The sequence below is a fragment of the Biomphalaria glabrata genome, chromosome 1 (genome assembly GCF_947242115.1).
Source record: "Biomphalaria glabrata chromosome 1, xgBioGlab47.1, whole genome shotgun sequence".
Taxonomy (NCBI): domain Eukaryota; kingdom Metazoa; phylum Mollusca; class Gastropoda; family Planorbidae; genus Biomphalaria; species Biomphalaria glabrata.
In genome coordinates, this window is record NC_074711.1 from 58,781,438 (window position 1) to 58,799,094 (window position 17,657).

The window sequence follows — 17,657 nt, forward strand, 5'->3', positions numbered from 1 at the left end:
GACTTGAACATTGTTTAAGAGTTATTGGACTTGTTACCCACGAAAGGAACGAAGACTGGACGCGACGTGTTTCAAGAACTGGAAGCTTGTATTGACAGGTGTGTGGGCTACCGTGGGAGAAACTTGTTGAAGTGGCTACGGACGGTGCACCGGCAATGTGTTCAGAGAAGGTTGTTGGTGATGGATTAATGGTAGAGAAACGGTATCAGCTCAGCTTGGCGGGACATTTTGCAGCCATACACTGCATTCTGCACCAAAAATCACTCTGTGGCATAAGTCTACAAATGAAGAACGTTATGGATGTTGTGATGTTTGACCGCATCAAATCATTCAGATACAAGATGACTCAGCTGGCAGATGGAAACCTGGCTCATTTCTCTTTTCTACAGAGCATAACGGTTGAACCACAGCGCCTGAAAGAATACGTAGACATCCTCTCCAGACTACTGGAAGATTTTGAACACAGCTTTCAGCAATTCACTGCTCTAGGACCACAGTTTTTCCTTGTAGCCACTCCGTTCGCAGTGGAAATAAAAAACGTTCCAGAGGAAGTCCAGATGGAACTACTTGACCTGCAGTGTGACACTGTTCTGAAGCAAAAATACGCTGATGTTGGTATTCCAGATTTCTACCAGTTTCTTCCCAGAGAGAAGTTTCAAAACTTATTCTGCGCAGCTGCTGGAATTCTAGCGATGTTTGGGAGTACGTACGTTTGCAAACAGTTTTTTTTTTCCAGAATGAAGATCAAAGCAGCATTACAATCAAGACTGACTGATGAGCATCTGAGAGCAACCTTGCGGCTTGCCACTACACGCGACATCAGGCCTAAGGTCGATGGTCTGGTCTCTGCCAAACGCTCTTAGCTGAGTGGATAGAAACATGAGTGACGAGCCATCTGCAGTAGGCCTAGTAATTTTAGTTGTTCTTTTTTTTCTTGTAGGGGGGGGGGACTACAGTTTCTGCTTTTAATTAGTGACAGAGACAACGTCAACTTATTTTGGTAAACTAAACTGCCTGTGCATGTAATAAACTACACTAAATATAATTAATAATTATAAAAACTTTATTTTAGCATTTAACTGCAGTGACAGTATTGTTCGTAAAGTTTAATTAAAAAACATTCTTTTTTTGGTTGTTACTTTCCACTGTGGCCCACATGCTGAAATGAGTTTGAGACCCCTGATCTAGATCTAACTGCATAGACGAAGATATATTTCTTTTATAAGAAAAAAACTTTGCTTTATGGTCTCCTGTTATACAATAAGTCAATAGATTAAAACACATTTGTGACGTCACATAGAAACCCGGTGAAAGTCTGACTGTTTTGGATGCGCAGGAAAATTACGTCGGAAAAACATCAAATACTAAGTTATTATTGCAAAGAAAAAAAAAAGAAACATATATTCATTATCTGTAAATCAAAACACATATTAGATCTATATCAAAAATTGTCCAAACCATCGGAGTTTCCCTTTAACATCTCAATTGAACAATTACATAATAATACTAACGGCGACACAACCAATGCACTTGCGATATGTTTATGTTTTAGTATTACTTTATGTTATCATTGGATCAGAAGAAACTAGATTTGAGAAATAAAAAAAAACACATTATCTGGCCTAAGAGTTCATAAATAAAAGGGAAGCCCAGAAGAAATAGTTGCTTCGATTATATAGGCCGCGATCAAATAATATAATCCCCCTAAAAGCCATAATGAAATAGATTTATAATTAGCCATATGGATTCAATACATTCACGGTAAATGGTAATATAATAAAGTACAAAATTCTGATTCTTTGTAATTTCAGAAAACTCAAAACATTTCTAAAGAGGAAATATTGATGCGGTTGGTGAAAACGGACACTTTCAACCTTATAAAATAATTGGAGAATTTGAAACCTTAATCCATAATTTACCTCATTTCATTAACAATGCAGCTAATCCAATTAATTACAAAAAAAATAACTTGAAAGAAATGTATTCAAATAATTAGTCTACATTGTCATTCTTATTTTGTATAATTACAGCCTCCGCAGAAAGAAGCTTTTCAAAATTATAACTGCTAATTAATAATGAATAAATTATATTATTTAATAAATGGGACCTACTTGTACAGTGTCAATTTTTATCTATTGAAATAAATATAGCTTCCAGGATAAACTACGAGAGTGCTAAGAAGGCTAAAAGAAGGACATTTTGGTTTCATTTCTTTTTATAAAGTTTCTCTTTAATGGCATTTTTATAAATACAAATGTGATAGTCACAAGTTTTTTGTTATTCATAATATAGATGTTTGTTTCACAAGATGGCCTCGTAAAATATGCCCCCCACACCAAATTTAGATCTTGCCTCGCCACTGAGTAAAATATTTGTCTAACTGCAGGGCTACTATTTAACTGCAGGGCCACTATTTAACGTGATTCAGCTTTACAGCCCCTGATAATTCATTAATGAATCTAACAAATAAAATTTTTATTCCTGTGATAAACCGTTTTAGCTCTCTCAAGGTATCACTCAGGTCCTAAGCATTTAATTAGTTCAGTTACCAGCTATTAATCATCAATCTTACTAATTTAGCCCATCAAGAGCTAAAGACACAGCTACCACCACTCCAATCCAGCCCCACACCCCTTAAGCACAGATGTCACATTCTACCTTCCCCATCTTGACACGTGCCACACTGGACTCTTGACAAGGGTACACTCCCCTTTATCTATTTTGGCAAATATCTATTTTGGAAAGCGGCTGGTCACTTCAAAGAGCCCCATTCAACTCAACACATATGGTGGCGATCTCCCAGATCGTCTAGATAGATTGCTTAAATGATTTCCGCCCAGTAGCACTAACACCTATTGTTATGAAATGTTTTGAAAAATATATGCTTAAACAACTTGTAGCAAAAGTCAACAACAGCCTAGACCCTCACCAATTTGCATACAAAGCAGCTAGAGGAAGTGAGGATGCCATTCTATTGCTTTTGGACCAGCTTTATAAGCATCTCGATATACCCAAAACATATGCACGAGTGCTCTTCGTAGATTTCTCCTCTGCATTCAATACCATACAGCCACATCTAATGATAAACAAACTCAGTAACTTAAATGTAAGCCCTTATTTACAAGCATGGGTTCTAAACTTTTTAACTCAACGGCCCCAGTATGTTAAAGTCAACAACACCAAGTCGTCAACTCGAGTACTATGTACGGGTGCTCCACAAAGTTGTGTACTTTCTCCTGTACTATACACTCTTTACACTAATGACATAAGAAGCATCTATGACTCAGTTAAACTCATTAAATTCGCTGATGATACTGCCATAGTCGGTCTTATCTCAGGAGACGAAACTGAGTATCGAAGCTCGATAGAAGAGTTTACAAACTGGTGCACCGACAACTTTCTAGAACTGAATGTCACAAAAACTAAAGAATTTATAATAGATTTTAGAAAGAAAAAACAAACTATACGTGAACTGCAAATAAACACTACATCTATAGAACAAGTAAAGGCATATAAATATCAAGGCGTTATCATCAAAAACAAGCTTTCATGGGAAGACCACCTTGGAACTCTAACAAAGAAAACATCCCAGCGACTCTTTTTTCTATACAAACTCAATAGCTTTAAACTAAACAAGAAGATCCTTGAGACTTTTTACAGGGCGACTATTCAAAACCTGCTAACATACGGAATAACTTGTTGGCAAGGCAACGCCTCATCTAAACTGTTGCGACGTCTAGAAAACATCATTAAAAAAGCATCAAAAATGACACTCACACCATGACCACATTTAAAGGAACTTTTGGAACACAAGTGCCTAAGAAAAATCGAAAAAACCTAGGAAGACAACGGCCACCCGCTCCATCAGAACTACGTCAGGTCGTCGCGAAGTGGGCGACTGCTGTCTATCAAAACAAGAACGGAGCGGTACAAAAACTCGTTCGTACCTCTCTCGGTCCGACTCTATCACCACCACTCATTGATCAGGGAACATGAAATGCACCAAGATACCTGTGTGTAGTCGCTGAATGAACTCTTTATGTTATTTGTATTATTTATGTGTATTTTTCTGTTGTGTTGTCTTTATATGAGAAAAGAGTCCTTGTAATCACAACGAATTTCCGTAAGGATCAATAAAGCAGTCTTAGTCTTAGTCTTATTAAGGTATAATCTCCCTTGACCTGGCCGAGCTCCGATAATCTCCCATTCATATCCTCTGACCACCTTGGGCAGAAGACAAAGGGACGCGAGCCGACCGATTTCCTGGTCTTTCAGGAAATGATTTTAAAAATCTCTTAACATGTACATCTCGTCAGCGGTTATTGTTCATGAAATTAATTTAGGAGCGTCAACTCCTAAACTAAATAACTGCTGCCTTGCAGATAATTTAGGATGTGTAAAGGCTGTGGGTGTTTACCCAGAGAATAGAGCTATATCTGGAGAGCACTTTGATCTAGAAACCCCTGCACCATTTATTTCAGAGTGGAACTTGCTACTGAACCAGCGAGTAATCATGAGAGTAATACAAAAGAAGAACAGTAAATGAAAAAAAAAATATTTATAATTGACACTAGTGAATGATCTTATCGTACATTATGCTTTTACTGTGTAGTATCAGCACTACATATTATATCTAGAAAATATGTGAAATTAATCCAGTACGATAAAGAAAAAAAGGGTTTATGAAATTAGCATTATTACATTCTATACAAAACGATTTCAAAATTTTAAATAAACAATGTCCAATAGAAGTCATGGTGCTGTCTGGAAAGATGCGCTCAGTTTGAGAACGTATAATTCTATTCTACTGTATTCAATGTACAGATTGTCTTTTCCTGCTCATGCCGTGACTGCGAGTTTGTAAACAACTAATTCTGAACTTCCCCTCTGAGTTATTCTCCTTGATAGAGTCAATGCAGTGGATCTTTTCATGAATGTTTGACGTAAACTAAACAGGACGCCTAGGAGAGAAGAACCTGTAGGAATCAAGTCGCCATTCTTATTCATATCTATTTAAAATAGGAAAAGTAGCAACACATCCAAGAACTACATTAGTGGGTGCAACACATCCAAGAACTACATTAGTGGGTGCAACACATCTAAGAACTACATTAGTGGGTGCAACACATCTAAGAACTACATTAGTGGGTGCAACACATCCAAGAACTACATTAGTGGGTGCTACACATCCAAGAACTACATTAGTGGGTGCAACACATCTAAGAACTACATTAGTGGGTGCAACACATCTAAGAACTACATTAGTGGGTGCAACACATCTAAGAACTACATTAGTGGGTGCAACACATCCAAGAACTACATTAGTGGGTGCAACACATCTAAGAACTACATTAGTGGGTGCAACACATCCAAGAACTACATTAGTGGGTGCCTGTCTACCATAAGAGCTCAAATCCAGAAGAATTGATTTTTTATCTATCGTGTGTAGTATAGTTTGTACATTACTAAAAAAATATTTTCCTATCTGCTCTTTAAGTATGAAATATGACCAAAGTGTAAAGGTATTGTAAAATTTTTAAACACCAAAACTTATTTAAATATCAATACATTGTCAACAAAATACGCACAACTTTAAAGCAATACAGCAGACACAGGTGGTGACAGATAAAGGTTTTCTTTTGTAAAATAGAAGATATACATTTATTTTTCATTTTGACTTTGGTCAAGTGTTTAGCACAATGTTTTAAAAAGTTGAAGGTCAAAATAAAAATGTAACAATTTTTAGTTAACATTAGTTGGTCTACATCAATATGTAATTTAAGTATGTATACATATATATATATATATATAACGGGGAGAGAGAGGAGAGATGGGCGGTCCTTAGAAAGGGTTGCAAAAAAATCAATATATATACCGCACCAATTAAACTTTTTTTGTAAGTATATGTACTTCTAGGTCTAGTTATGAATGTTTCTGGTTTCATAACTAGATATATGTATTATTAAATCTGGCACAAGTTTCATGCTGTATTAGAAATATAACAAAGAAAGAACTCCATGTTTGTTTTTTCATTTTTTGTCAACCTTATTGTACCTGAAATATATTTTGAGGTTGTGGTCGAAGTAGATAGAAACATTTACATATTACATCACACTCTACTTCTAAGAATATTACCAATGCTCCGCTATCACTTCATTCGCTAATTGAAGGTTTCAAGAAGAGGCCGACCACATAATTTATGTCACTTAGTTTTATTTTCCTTTTTTAATTGTGTTCCTATTCATTAATGCTCTAATCATGTGTAGCTTTTGAAAAGTGTACGAGTGAAACTATTAGCTGTTTAGTTTAATGGGATTTTGTATTGTACATTTCCAGCTGTTACCTTGAAGTTCTATTGTAGATCCGTCATTTTTTAAAACTTATTTGGTGGAAACATTTTTTTTTAACACTAATTGGCTAGTATCGACTATTAATATCAGTCTAACGACAAAACAACCTATGGAGCATTAGGCCAGAGAGTGCTCAGCCTCCTCCAATCAACAGAGAAATCTTCACGATGAATTATTAGATGAACCAATACATTTTCCGTTGTCGGAATTCAAGACAATATAGTCCATTTCTGCGTGTAGTCTCTTGACCAACGTAGACACAGCGTGTCTTTGACCTGGTCAGTGGATGTGACACCAATCTTGAGCCATGAGATGTTATGAATGAAAAAGTTGTCACAGATCTGTCTATACTGTCTTACACCCATTCTCTGTTTTTCATACTGCGCTGTCCATCAGAGATATGCATGTCTCCTGTTCGTCTACAGAACATTTGGACAGAACTGACGTCTGCGGGCTTTTTTCTATCACATTATAGGCTGCCGACGATCCGGGTTGGATGCTGGTACGGCTTCTGGTGCTTAAAATATTGGCTGTGTAACGATGGATAGACCTGCTAGTTTTGAGCGCATTGATCTTCAGGCGTAGTGTCGTCTGCACCTGAAAATATAAAAAATAATCAATAGGGTAGAACATGAAAAGGTGAAGTGGTCTGTGGCAAGAGCAAAAGATTGTCACAAGAAGATAGTTGTTCGCATCCCAATGCCAATTATGAACAGCACTTAGTATTTTTTAAAAAATGTCCAGAAAGGCGCCAATGTAGCCTTCTAAATCAAAAAATGGCAACTGACCTTTATATAATCAACCAAATAGATTTTTACCTTACATAAATAGCCCTTAATGCTTAATAATATAAAATGTTTTCTTATGGATTTTTTTTATCAGTTTAAAACTTAAGTAAAAACTTATGAACAGTGTAAACTTGGAAATAGCAAATTGCATATGCTAAGAATTTTTTTAGACATTTTTAAATCAGACCTACTAAAAGAATTATGACAGAATGCAAAACGTGTAGTGGACCAGGCTTAAAAAATGTTTTCCATGTCCAATTGAAGCCAGGAATGTAATATCAGTTTTCAGTTTTGTTGAAATTTTAATTCTTTTATTCAGTAGAAAGCAAAAAAAAAAAAAGATTTTGTCAACAGAAAACGCCTTTTACTTCGACTCTAAAATCTAGAGTTAAAATGTAGCGAGCCAGTTCAGATAAATTAGTCTTTCTCATGTTTGCAAGATAAAGATGAAGAGGCAGGCAGAGAAAACAATGGGAAAGAAAACATCAAAGAATGGACAGGCCTGCCATTGGAAGAGATTTCAAAGACAAAAGACAGAGAGGAATGGAAAAAGAGGTCAACAGATCTTGTGTGGTGTCCCAAGGGTGAAACAGACTAAGGTATAGATGAATGTGAATGTTTGCAATACCATACCTCGTTATTCATAAAGCAGAAAAGAATTGATACAAGGATACCCTGAAAAATCAAAAAAGAAATTTTTAATGATGGTAACAGCTACTAACAACACTGATACATTAACAACATACAGACACACACACATATACCAACATTCAATGTTGATGTATTGTCAACAATTTAACAAACGAAGTATCAAATGGTGATTCGGCTACATTTGAAGGTTATAATATTTTTTTAGAAAGAATTTAATCAGTTCCACCTTAAGCTATGAAAATATAAAACAGGTGAGTGAAAAAAGAGTAGCTTGTTGTCGTTTCTGTAACTGCTGTTGGAGTTCATGCACATGATGCTGTTACTTCAGTATTGTCGTTTCTGTAACTGCTGTTGGAGTTCATGCACATGATGCTGTTACTTCAGTGTTGTCGTTTCTGTAACTGCTGTTGGAGTTCATGCACATGATGCTGTTACTTCAGTGTTGTCGTTTCTGTAACTGCTGTTGGAGTTCATGCACATGATGCTGTTACTTCAGTGTTGTCGTTTCTGTAACTGCTGTTGGAGTTCATGCACATGATGCTGTTACTTTAGTGTTGTTCAACACGTTGTTTTAAAATAAGGTTTTATCTAACTTTCTCTAAAAGATAGTCACTTATCACTATCTTTATCACTATCTTCATATCTTTTAAATAATCTAGATCTATTTCAAACTAAAGTACAAGCTTTGGTTTTTTTTTTAAGTTTTTTTTTGTTTTTCTTGTTTTAAGAAGTTGATGTTGCATTAGTGTGAGACTATAAGGTCTACAGACACAGCTTTTAAAAGATTATATATATATATAACGACATATATATAAAACGACACACAAACATATACTCAAGCACAAATACTCACACACACACACACTGGACATTTACCATACTGTCTCTTAGCAAAAGATAGTGTATACCAATAAGAAATAAAACAATGTTTAGATGTTTGTATGTTTTACAAATCCCACGGGTTACTTCAGAAATGATTACATCCAAGCCCAAACCTCCAACAGCGGTCCGCGGACCCCTAAGATTTCAAAACATTCTTCATTTGGATATTTCCGACTGGGACTTGAACCCATGCGCTCGAACTCGGGGATCAAGCCTCCTCAAAGGGACAAATATACCACCACATCTGCCAAGTACGATTTCTTTCCCTTGATGATACTAAAAAAATTAACACCATTAGTTAATTGACTAATTGTTGTTTTTTTTTATAATTCTTGTTTTGTCACATACAATAACTAAGTTTGCAAAATGTCAACTTAATCCAAGATTAATGTGAGAGAAAAACGTCTGTAACCCTTTTACCAGACAAACAGACTGACAGACAGGCACATTAATCGTTCCATATGCTAGGACAAATTTGTACAAATACTCCTTTATCCCTAGTGCTTTTAGAGCATGGAATGGGTAGCCTGAGCTAGCCAGGAAAACCAGTGACTTGGCAGAATTTAGGTTATTGGTTAATATGCATGACTGGATGCATGACTGGATGCATGACTGGATGCATGACTGAATGCATGACTGGATGCATGACGCGTAGGACGTAATCATCTTCTCTTTTGCGGAAACAAATGTTTTATTTATGATAAGTTGATATAAGCTTTGTAGTAACAATCTTCTGCTGGAGACGGTGGTGTAGACAGTATTGAATTACTAACATTGATCTGATATTAAAATTTATATTTACTACTAATATTTCATTTTTTAAGGAATAACTATTTTCTGCAGCGTACTCACCTGGATAGACTGTAGAAAATTACGTAAGAAGAAAAAATAGATTTGTACAGTAGGACTTATTAACTCTAAGGCGTAGGTCAAAATTAAGTGTAGACCAAGCAAGGGAAGTAATACCACGATAGCACGAGTAGCTTTGCTGAAAATAGAACAGAAAGAGACATCTCAACATCAATTCAGTGGCAGTAGCTAATGAAGCATAAAGTAATGCTAGTAAATATTTAGATTTTGCAATAGAAAAATAAGGAAAATAGAGGAAGTTTGTGTTCCATGCAAACTCGAAGGTGGCCCCCTTGGTGTCCTCTGAGTCTTACTCGTATCTACACATTGTATAGTTGGAGCGTTAGGAGCGGGTCAAAATGTTTTCTTTCTTAAACAAGAAGGATGTTAGATCTTTATATACTTTGAAATTGAGTCCGGCAGTTTCAGAAAGTATAAAGATACAGGACACTGTATTCCGTTGTATCTTTACAGGAAAAGATTTTTTTTTTCTAAGAATTTTAAGTCACATATGTACATTTAATAAGCATACTTTATTTGTTAAAATTACACCAAAATGTTCTATCATTACATTTCCGCTATAGAAATCAGCTGACATTCCAAAATGCATGTGTGTGTGTGTGTTTGAGTAGGACTGTGTATGAAAGGTGGGCTTAAATGGAAACGAACACCATTAGAAAAAAACATCCAAAAGTTTCTGGTCCTAAATGTCACTGGGGCAGATACAAACTTCAATATTGAAGATTAAATTTTAAAAAATACTATGTTGTCATTTCGATTTCATGTATCAAAGTTATATAATCCGATATAATCTTTGCAATCAATTACACTGCAAGATTCAATCACACCATAGCGTAACTTACCGGACTTAATTTGTTTTGCGGAACTTAGTGGGTTATTGTGTTGAGCGGAACTTACGTTACTTACCGGACCTGTATATAGCATAACTTATCGGACTTACGTTTAGCGGAACTTACCGGACCTGTGTATAGCATAACTTATCGGACTTATGTTAAGCGGAACTTACCGGACTTGATGTGTTTCTATTGTTGTAGATGAGCGCAGTTTTCGCACCAGGATCCACACCACAATGGCCACAATCAGTACATTTATCTAAAGAGAAAGAAACCAACCAGTCAATAACTTAAACAAAAATTAGCGTACTGCAATTATATTTTTAAAAAATCAAGTAAGTGTATGTGTGTGTCTGTGTGTTTGTGCTTAAATAGTTTTTTTTTCTTTTCCAAGGTTTGTGTCCATTTTTTTGAAAATTGAGATTCTAAAAATTGAAGACAAAATAAGAGACTATAATAGATAAGTCTCAGAAAAGTCTAAGAAAAGTCTAAGAAAAGTCTAAGAAAAGTCTCAGATAATTCTCAGATAGGTCTCAGATAATTCTCAGATAAGTCTCAGATAAGTCTCAGCTAAGTCTCAGATAAGACTCAGATAATTCTCAGATAAATGTCAGATAAGTCTTAGCTAAGTCTCAGCTAAGTTTCAGCTAAGTCTCAGATAATTCTCACATAATTCTCAGATAAGTCTCAGCTAAGTTTCAGCTAAGTCTCAGATAAGTCTCAGATAATTCTCAGATAAGTCTCAGCTAAGTCTCAGCTAAGTCTCAGTTAAGTCTCATCTAAGTATCACATATTTCTCAGCTAAGTCTCAGATAATTCTCAGCTAAGTCTCAGCTAAGTCTCAGTTAAGTCTCAGTTAAGTCTCAGTTAATTCTCAGCTAAGTCTCAGTTAAGTCTCAGCTAAGTCTCAGTTAAGTCTCAGTTAAGTCTCAGTTAAGTCTCAGCTAAGTCTCAGATAATTCTCAGCTAAGTCTCAGTTAAGTCTCAGTTAAGTCTCAGCTAAGTCTCAGTTAAGTCTCAGCTAAGTCTCAGTTAAGTCTCAGCTAAGTCTCAGTTAAGTCTCAGCTAAGTCTCAGATAATTCTCAGCTAAGTCTCAGTTAAGTCTCAGATAATTCTCAGCTAAGTCTCAGTTAAGTCTCAGCTAAGTCTCAGCTAAGTCTCAGTTAAGTCTCAGTTAAGTCTCAGTTAAGTCTCAGCTAAGTCTCAGCTAAGTCTCAGTTAAGTCTCAGTTAAGTCTCAGCTAAGTCTCAGTTAAGTCTCAGTTAAGTCTCAGTTAAGTCTCAGCTAAGTCTCAGCTAAGTCTCAGTTAAGTCTCAGTTAAGTCTCAGCTAAGTCTCAGTTAAGTCTCAGTTAAGTCTCAGTTAAGTCTCAGTTAAGTCTCAGCTAAGTCTCAGTTAAGTCTCAGCTAAGTCTCAGTTAAGTCTCAGCTGTTAATGATCCCTTGCTTTAGATTTGTATTATCAGGAGTAGTTTACACGCTGTAGTTTGTTCGGTCTTTACATTTGTATTATCAGGAGTGGTTTACACGTTGTACTTTGTTCGGTCTTTACATTTGTATTATCAGGAGTGGTTTACACGTTGTACTTTGTTCGGTCTTTACATTTGTATTATCAGGAGTGATTTACACGCTGTACTTTGTTCGGTCTTTACATTTGTATTATCAGGAGTGGTTTACAAGTTGTAGTTTGTTCGGTCTTTACATTTGTATTATCAGGAGTGGTTTACACGTTGTACTTTGTTCGGTCTTTACATTTGTATTATCAGGAGTGATTTACACGTTGTACTTTGTTCGGTCTTTACATTTGTATTATCAGGAGTGGTTTACACGTTGTACTTTGTTCGGTCTTTACATTTGTATTATCAGGAGTGATTTACAAGTTGTAGTTTGTTCGGTCTTTACATTTGTATTATCAGGAGTAATTTACACGCTGTAGTTTGTTCGGCCTTTACATTTGTATTATCAGGAGTGGTTTACACGTTGTATTTTGTTCGGTCTTTACATTTGTATTATCAGGAGAGATTTACACGCTGTACTTTGTTCGGTCTTTACATTTGTATTATCAGGAGTGGTTTACAAGTTGTAGTTTGTTCGGTCTTTACATTTGTATTATCAGGAGTGGTTTACACGTTGTACTTTGTTCGGTCTTTACATTTGTATTATCAGGAGTGATTTACACGTTGTACTTTGTTCGGTCTTTACATTTGTATTATCAGGAGTGGTTTACACGTTGTACTTTGTTCGGTATTTACATTTGTATTATCAGGAGTGGTTTACACGTTGTACTTTGTTCGGTCTTTACATTTGTATTATCAGGAGTGGTTTACACGCTGTAGTTTGTTCGGTCTTTACATTTGTATTATCAGGAGTGATTTACAAGCTGTAGTTTGTTCGGTCTTTACATTTGTATTATCAGGAGTGATTTACAAGCTGTAGTTTGTTCGGTCTTTACATTTGTATTATCAGGAGTGGTTTACACGCTGTACTTTGTTCGGTCTTTACATTTGTATTATCAGGAGTGGTTTACAAGCTGTAGTTTGTTAGGTCTTTAGATTTGTATTATCAGGAGTGGTTTACAAGCTGTACTTTGTTCGGTCTTTAGATTTGTATTATCAGGAGTGGTTTACAAGCTGTAGTTTGTAAGGTCTTTACATTTGTATTATCAGAAGTGGTTTACACGCTGTAGTTTGTTAGGTCTTTACATTTGTATTATCAGGAGTGGTTTACACGTTGTACTTTGTTCGGTCTTTAGATTTGTATTATCAGGAGTAGTTTACACGCTGTAGTTTGTTAGGTCTTTAGATTTGTATTATCAGGAGTGATTTACAAGCTGTAGTTTGTTTGGTCTTTAGATTTGTATTATCAGGAGTGGTTTACAAGCTGTAGTTTGTTCGGTCTTTACATTTGTATTATCAGGAGTGGTTTACACGCTGTACTTTGTTCGGTCTTTACATTTGTATTATCAGGAGTGGTTTACAAGCTGTAGTTTGTTCGGTCTTTACATTTGTATTATCAGGAGTGGTTTACAAGCTGTACTTTGTTCGGTCTTTAGATTTGTATTATCAGGAGTGGTTTACAAGCTGTAGTTTGTTAGGTCTTTAGATTTGTATTATCAGGAGTGGTTTACAAGCTGTAGTTTGTTAGGTCTTTAGATTTGTATTATCAGGAGTGGTTTACACGCTGTACTTTGTTCGGTCTTTAGATTTGTATTATCAGGAGTGGTTTACAAGCTGTAGTTTGTTCGATCTTTAGATTTGTATTATCAAGAGTGATTTACACGCTGTAGTTTGTTCGGTCTTTACATTTGTATTATCAGGAGTGATTTACAAGTTGTAGTTTGTTCGGTCTTTAGATTTGTATTATCAGGAGTGGTATACAAGCTGTAGTTTGTTCGATCTTTAGATTTGTATTATCAGGAGTGATTTACACGCTGTAGTTTGTTCGGTCTTTACATTTGTATTATCAGGAGTGATTTACAAGTTGTAGTTTGTTCGGTCTTTAGATTTGTATTATCAGGAGTGGTTTACAAGCTGTAGTTTGTTCGGTCTTTACATTTGTATTATCAGGAGTGATTTACACGCTGTACTTTGTTCGGTCTTTAGATTTGTATTATCAGGAGTGGTTTACAAGAAGTAGTTTGTTCGGTCTTTACAATTGTATTATCAGGAGTGGTTTACACGCTTTAGTTTGTTCGGTCTTTACATTTGTATTATCAGGAGTGGTTTACACGTTGTACTTTGTTAGGTCTTTAGATTTGTATTATCAGGAGTGATTTACACGCTGTAGTTTGTTCGGTCTTTAGATTTGTATTATCAGGAGTGGTTTACACGCTGTACTTTGTTCGGTCTTTACATTTGTATTATCAGGAGTGATTTACAAGCTGTAGTTTGTTCGGTCTTTACATTTGTATTATCAGGAGTGGTTTACACGCTGTACTTTGTTCGGTCTTTACATTTGTATTATCAGGAGTGGTTTACAAGCTGTAGTTTGTTCGGTCTTTAGATTTGTATTATCAGGAGTGGTTTACACGTTGTACTTTGTTTGGTCTTTACATTTGTATTATCAAGAGTGATTTACACGCTGTAGTTTGCTCGGTCTTTAGATTTGTATTATCAGGAGTGGTTTACAAGCTGTAGTTTGTTCGGTCTTTACATTTGTATTATCAGGAGTGATTTACAAGCTGTAGTTTATTCGGTCTTTACATTTGTATTATCAGGAGTGATTTACAAGCTGTAGTTTGTTCGGTCTTTACATTTGTATTATCAGGAGTGATTTACAAGCTGTAGTTTGTTTGGTCTTTACATTTGTATTATCAGGAGTGGTTTACACGCTGTACTTTGTTCGGTCTTTACATTTGTATTATCAGGAGTGGTTTACAAGCTGTAGTTTGTTAGGTCTTTAGATTTGTATTATCAGGAGTGGTTTACAAGCTGTACTTTGTTCGGTCTTTAGATTTGTATTATCAGGAGTGGTTTACAAGCTGTAGTTTGTTAGGTCTTTACATTTGTATTATCAGGAGTGGTTTACAAGCTGTACTTTGTTCGGTCTTTAGATTTGTATTATCAGGAGTAGTTTACACGCTGTAGTTTGTTAGGTCTTTAGATTTGTATTATCAGGAGTGATTTACAAGCTGTAGTTTGTTTGGTCTTTAGATTTGTATTATCAGGAGTGGTTTACAAGCTGTAGTTTGTTCGGTCTTTACATTTGTATTATCAGGAGTGGTTTACACGCTGTACTTTGTTCCGTCTTTACATTTGTATTATCAGGAGTGGTTTACAAGCTGTAGTTTGTTAGGTCTTTAGATTTGTATTATCAGGAGTGGTTTACAAGCTGTACTTTGTTCGGTCTTTAGATTTGTATTATCAGGAGTGGTTTACAAGCTGTAGTTTGTTAGGTCTTTAGATTTGTATTATCAGGAGTGGTTTACACGCTGTACTTTGTTCGGTCTTTAGATTTGTATTATCAGGAGTGGTTTACAAGCTGTAGTTTGTTCGATCTTTAGATTTGTATTATCAGGAGTGATTTACACGCTGTAGTTTGTTCGGTCTTTACATTTGTATTATCAGGAGTGATTTACAAGCTGTAGTTTGTTCGGTCTTTACATTTGTATTATCAGGAGTGGTTTACACGCTGTAGTTTGTTCGGTCTTTACATTTGTATTATCAGGAGTGGTTTACACGTTGTACTTTGTTAGGTCTTTAGATTTGTATTATCAGGAGTGATTTACAAGCTGTAGTTTGTTCGGTCTTTACATTTGTATTATCAGGAGTGATTTACAAGCTGTAGTTTGTTCGGTCTTTACATTTGTATTATCAGGAGTGATTTACAAGCTGTAGTTTGTTCGGTCTTTAGATTTGTATTATCAGGAGTGATTTACAAGCTGTAGTTTGTTCGGTCTTTACATTTGTATTATCAGGAGTGGTTTACAAGCTGTAGTTTGTTCGGTCTTTACATTTGTATTATCAGGAGTGATTTACAAGCTGTAGTTTGTTCGGTCTTTACATTTGTATTATCAGGAGTGATTTACAAGCATTAGTTTGTTCGGTCTTTACATTTGTAATATCAGGAGTGGTTTACACGCTGTACTTTGTTCGGTCTTTAGATTTGTATTATCAGGAGTAATTTACACGCTGTAGTTTGTTCGGTCTTTACATTTGTATTATCAGGAGTGGTTTACACGTTGTACTTTGTTCGGTCTTTACATTTGTATTATCAGGAGTGGTTTACACGTTGTACTTTGTTCGGTCTTTACATTTGTATTATCAGGAGTGATTTACACGCTGTACTTTGTTCGGTCTTTACATTTGTATTATCAGGAGTGGTTTACAAGTTGTAGTTTGTTCGGTCTTTACATTTGTATTATCAGGAGTGGTTTACACGTTGTACTTTGTTCGGTCTTTACATTTGTATTATCAGGAGTGATTTACACGTTGTACTTTGTTCGGTCTTTACATTTGTATTATCAGGAGTGGTTTACACGTTGTACTTTGTTCGGTCTTTACATTTGTATTATCAGGAGTGATTTACAAGTTGTAGTTTGTTCGGTCTTTACATTTGTATTATCAGGAGTAATTTACACGCTGTAGTTTGTTCGGCCTTTACATTTGTATTATCAGGAGTGGTTTACACGTTGTACTTTGTTCGGTCTTTACATTTGTATTATCAGGAGAGATTTACACGCTGTACTTTGTTCGGTCTTTACATTTGTATTATCAGGAGTGGTTTACAAGTTGTAGTTTGTTCGGTCTTTACATTTGTATTATCAGGAGTGGTTTACACGTTGTACTTTGTTCGGTCTTTACATTTGTATTATCAGGAGTGATTTACACGTTGTACTTTGTTCGGTCTTTACATTTGTATTATCAGGAGTGGTTTACACGCTGTAGTTTGTTCGGTCTTTACATTTGTATTATCAGGAGTGATTTACAAGCTGTAGTTTGTTCGGTCTTTACATTTGTATTATCAGGAGTGATTTACAAGCTGTAGTTTGTTCGGTCTTTACATTTGTATTATCAGGAGTGGTTTACACGCTGTACTTTGTTCGGTCTTTACATTTGTATTATCAGGAGTGGTTTACAAGCTGTAGTTATTTAGGTCTTTAGATTTGTATTATCAGGAGTGGTTTACAAGCTGTACTTTGTTCGGTCTTTAGATTTGTATTATCAGGAGTGGTTTACAAGCTGTAGTTTGTTAGGTCTTTACATTTGTATTATCAGAAGTGGTTTACACGCTGTAGTTTGTTAGGTCTTTACATTTGTATTATCAGGAGTGGTTTACAAGCTGTACTTTGTTCGGTCTTTAGATTTGTATTATCAGGAGTAGTTTACACGCTGTAGTTTGTTAGGTCTTTAGATTTGTATTATCAGGAGTGATTTACAAGCTGTAGTTTGTTTGGTCTTTAGATTTGTATTATCAGGAGTGGTTTACAAGCTGTAGTTTGTTCGGTCTTTACATTTGTATTATCAGGAGTGGTTTACACGCTGTACTTTGTTCGGTCTTTACATTTGTATTATCAGGAGTGGTTTACAAGCTGTAGTTTGTTCGGTCTTTACATTTGTATTATCAGGAGTGGTTTACAAGCTGTACTTTGTTCGGTCTTTAGATTTGTATTATCAGGAGTGGTTTACAAGCTGTAGTTTGTTAGGTCTTTAGATTTGTATTATCAGGAGTGGTTTACAAGCTGTAGTTTGTTAGGTCTTTAGATTTGTATTATCAGGAGTGGTTTACACGCTGTACTTTGTTCGGTCTTTAGATTTGTATTATCAGGAGTGGTTTACAAGCTGT

General features: G+C 35.6%; 1 protein-coding gene across 6 annotated transcripts in view; it reads right to left on the reverse strand.

Annotated features, from left to right (window-relative positions):
* Positions 1-510: 510 nt before the first annotated feature.
* The window catches only part of LOC106050310 (diuretic hormone receptor-like), a 117,590-nt gene continuing 100,443 nt past the window's right edge, over positions 511-17,657 (reverse strand). For all 6 annotated transcript variants that reach the window (XM_056004569.1, XM_056004561.1, XM_056004589.1 and 3 more), the window contains exons 10-13: positions 10,548-10,633; positions 9,524-9,659; positions 7,772-7,813; positions 511-6,947 (exon numbers count right to left, since the gene is read on the reverse strand). In XM_056004569.1, coding sequence (XP_055860544.1) covers positions 6,726-6,947; positions 7,772-7,813; positions 9,524-9,659; positions 10,548-10,633 — 486 coding nt within the window. In that variant the 3' untranslated portion in view covers positions 511-6,725. The remainder of the gene's footprint in view (positions 6,948-7,771; positions 7,814-9,523; positions 9,660-10,547; positions 10,634-17,657) is intronic.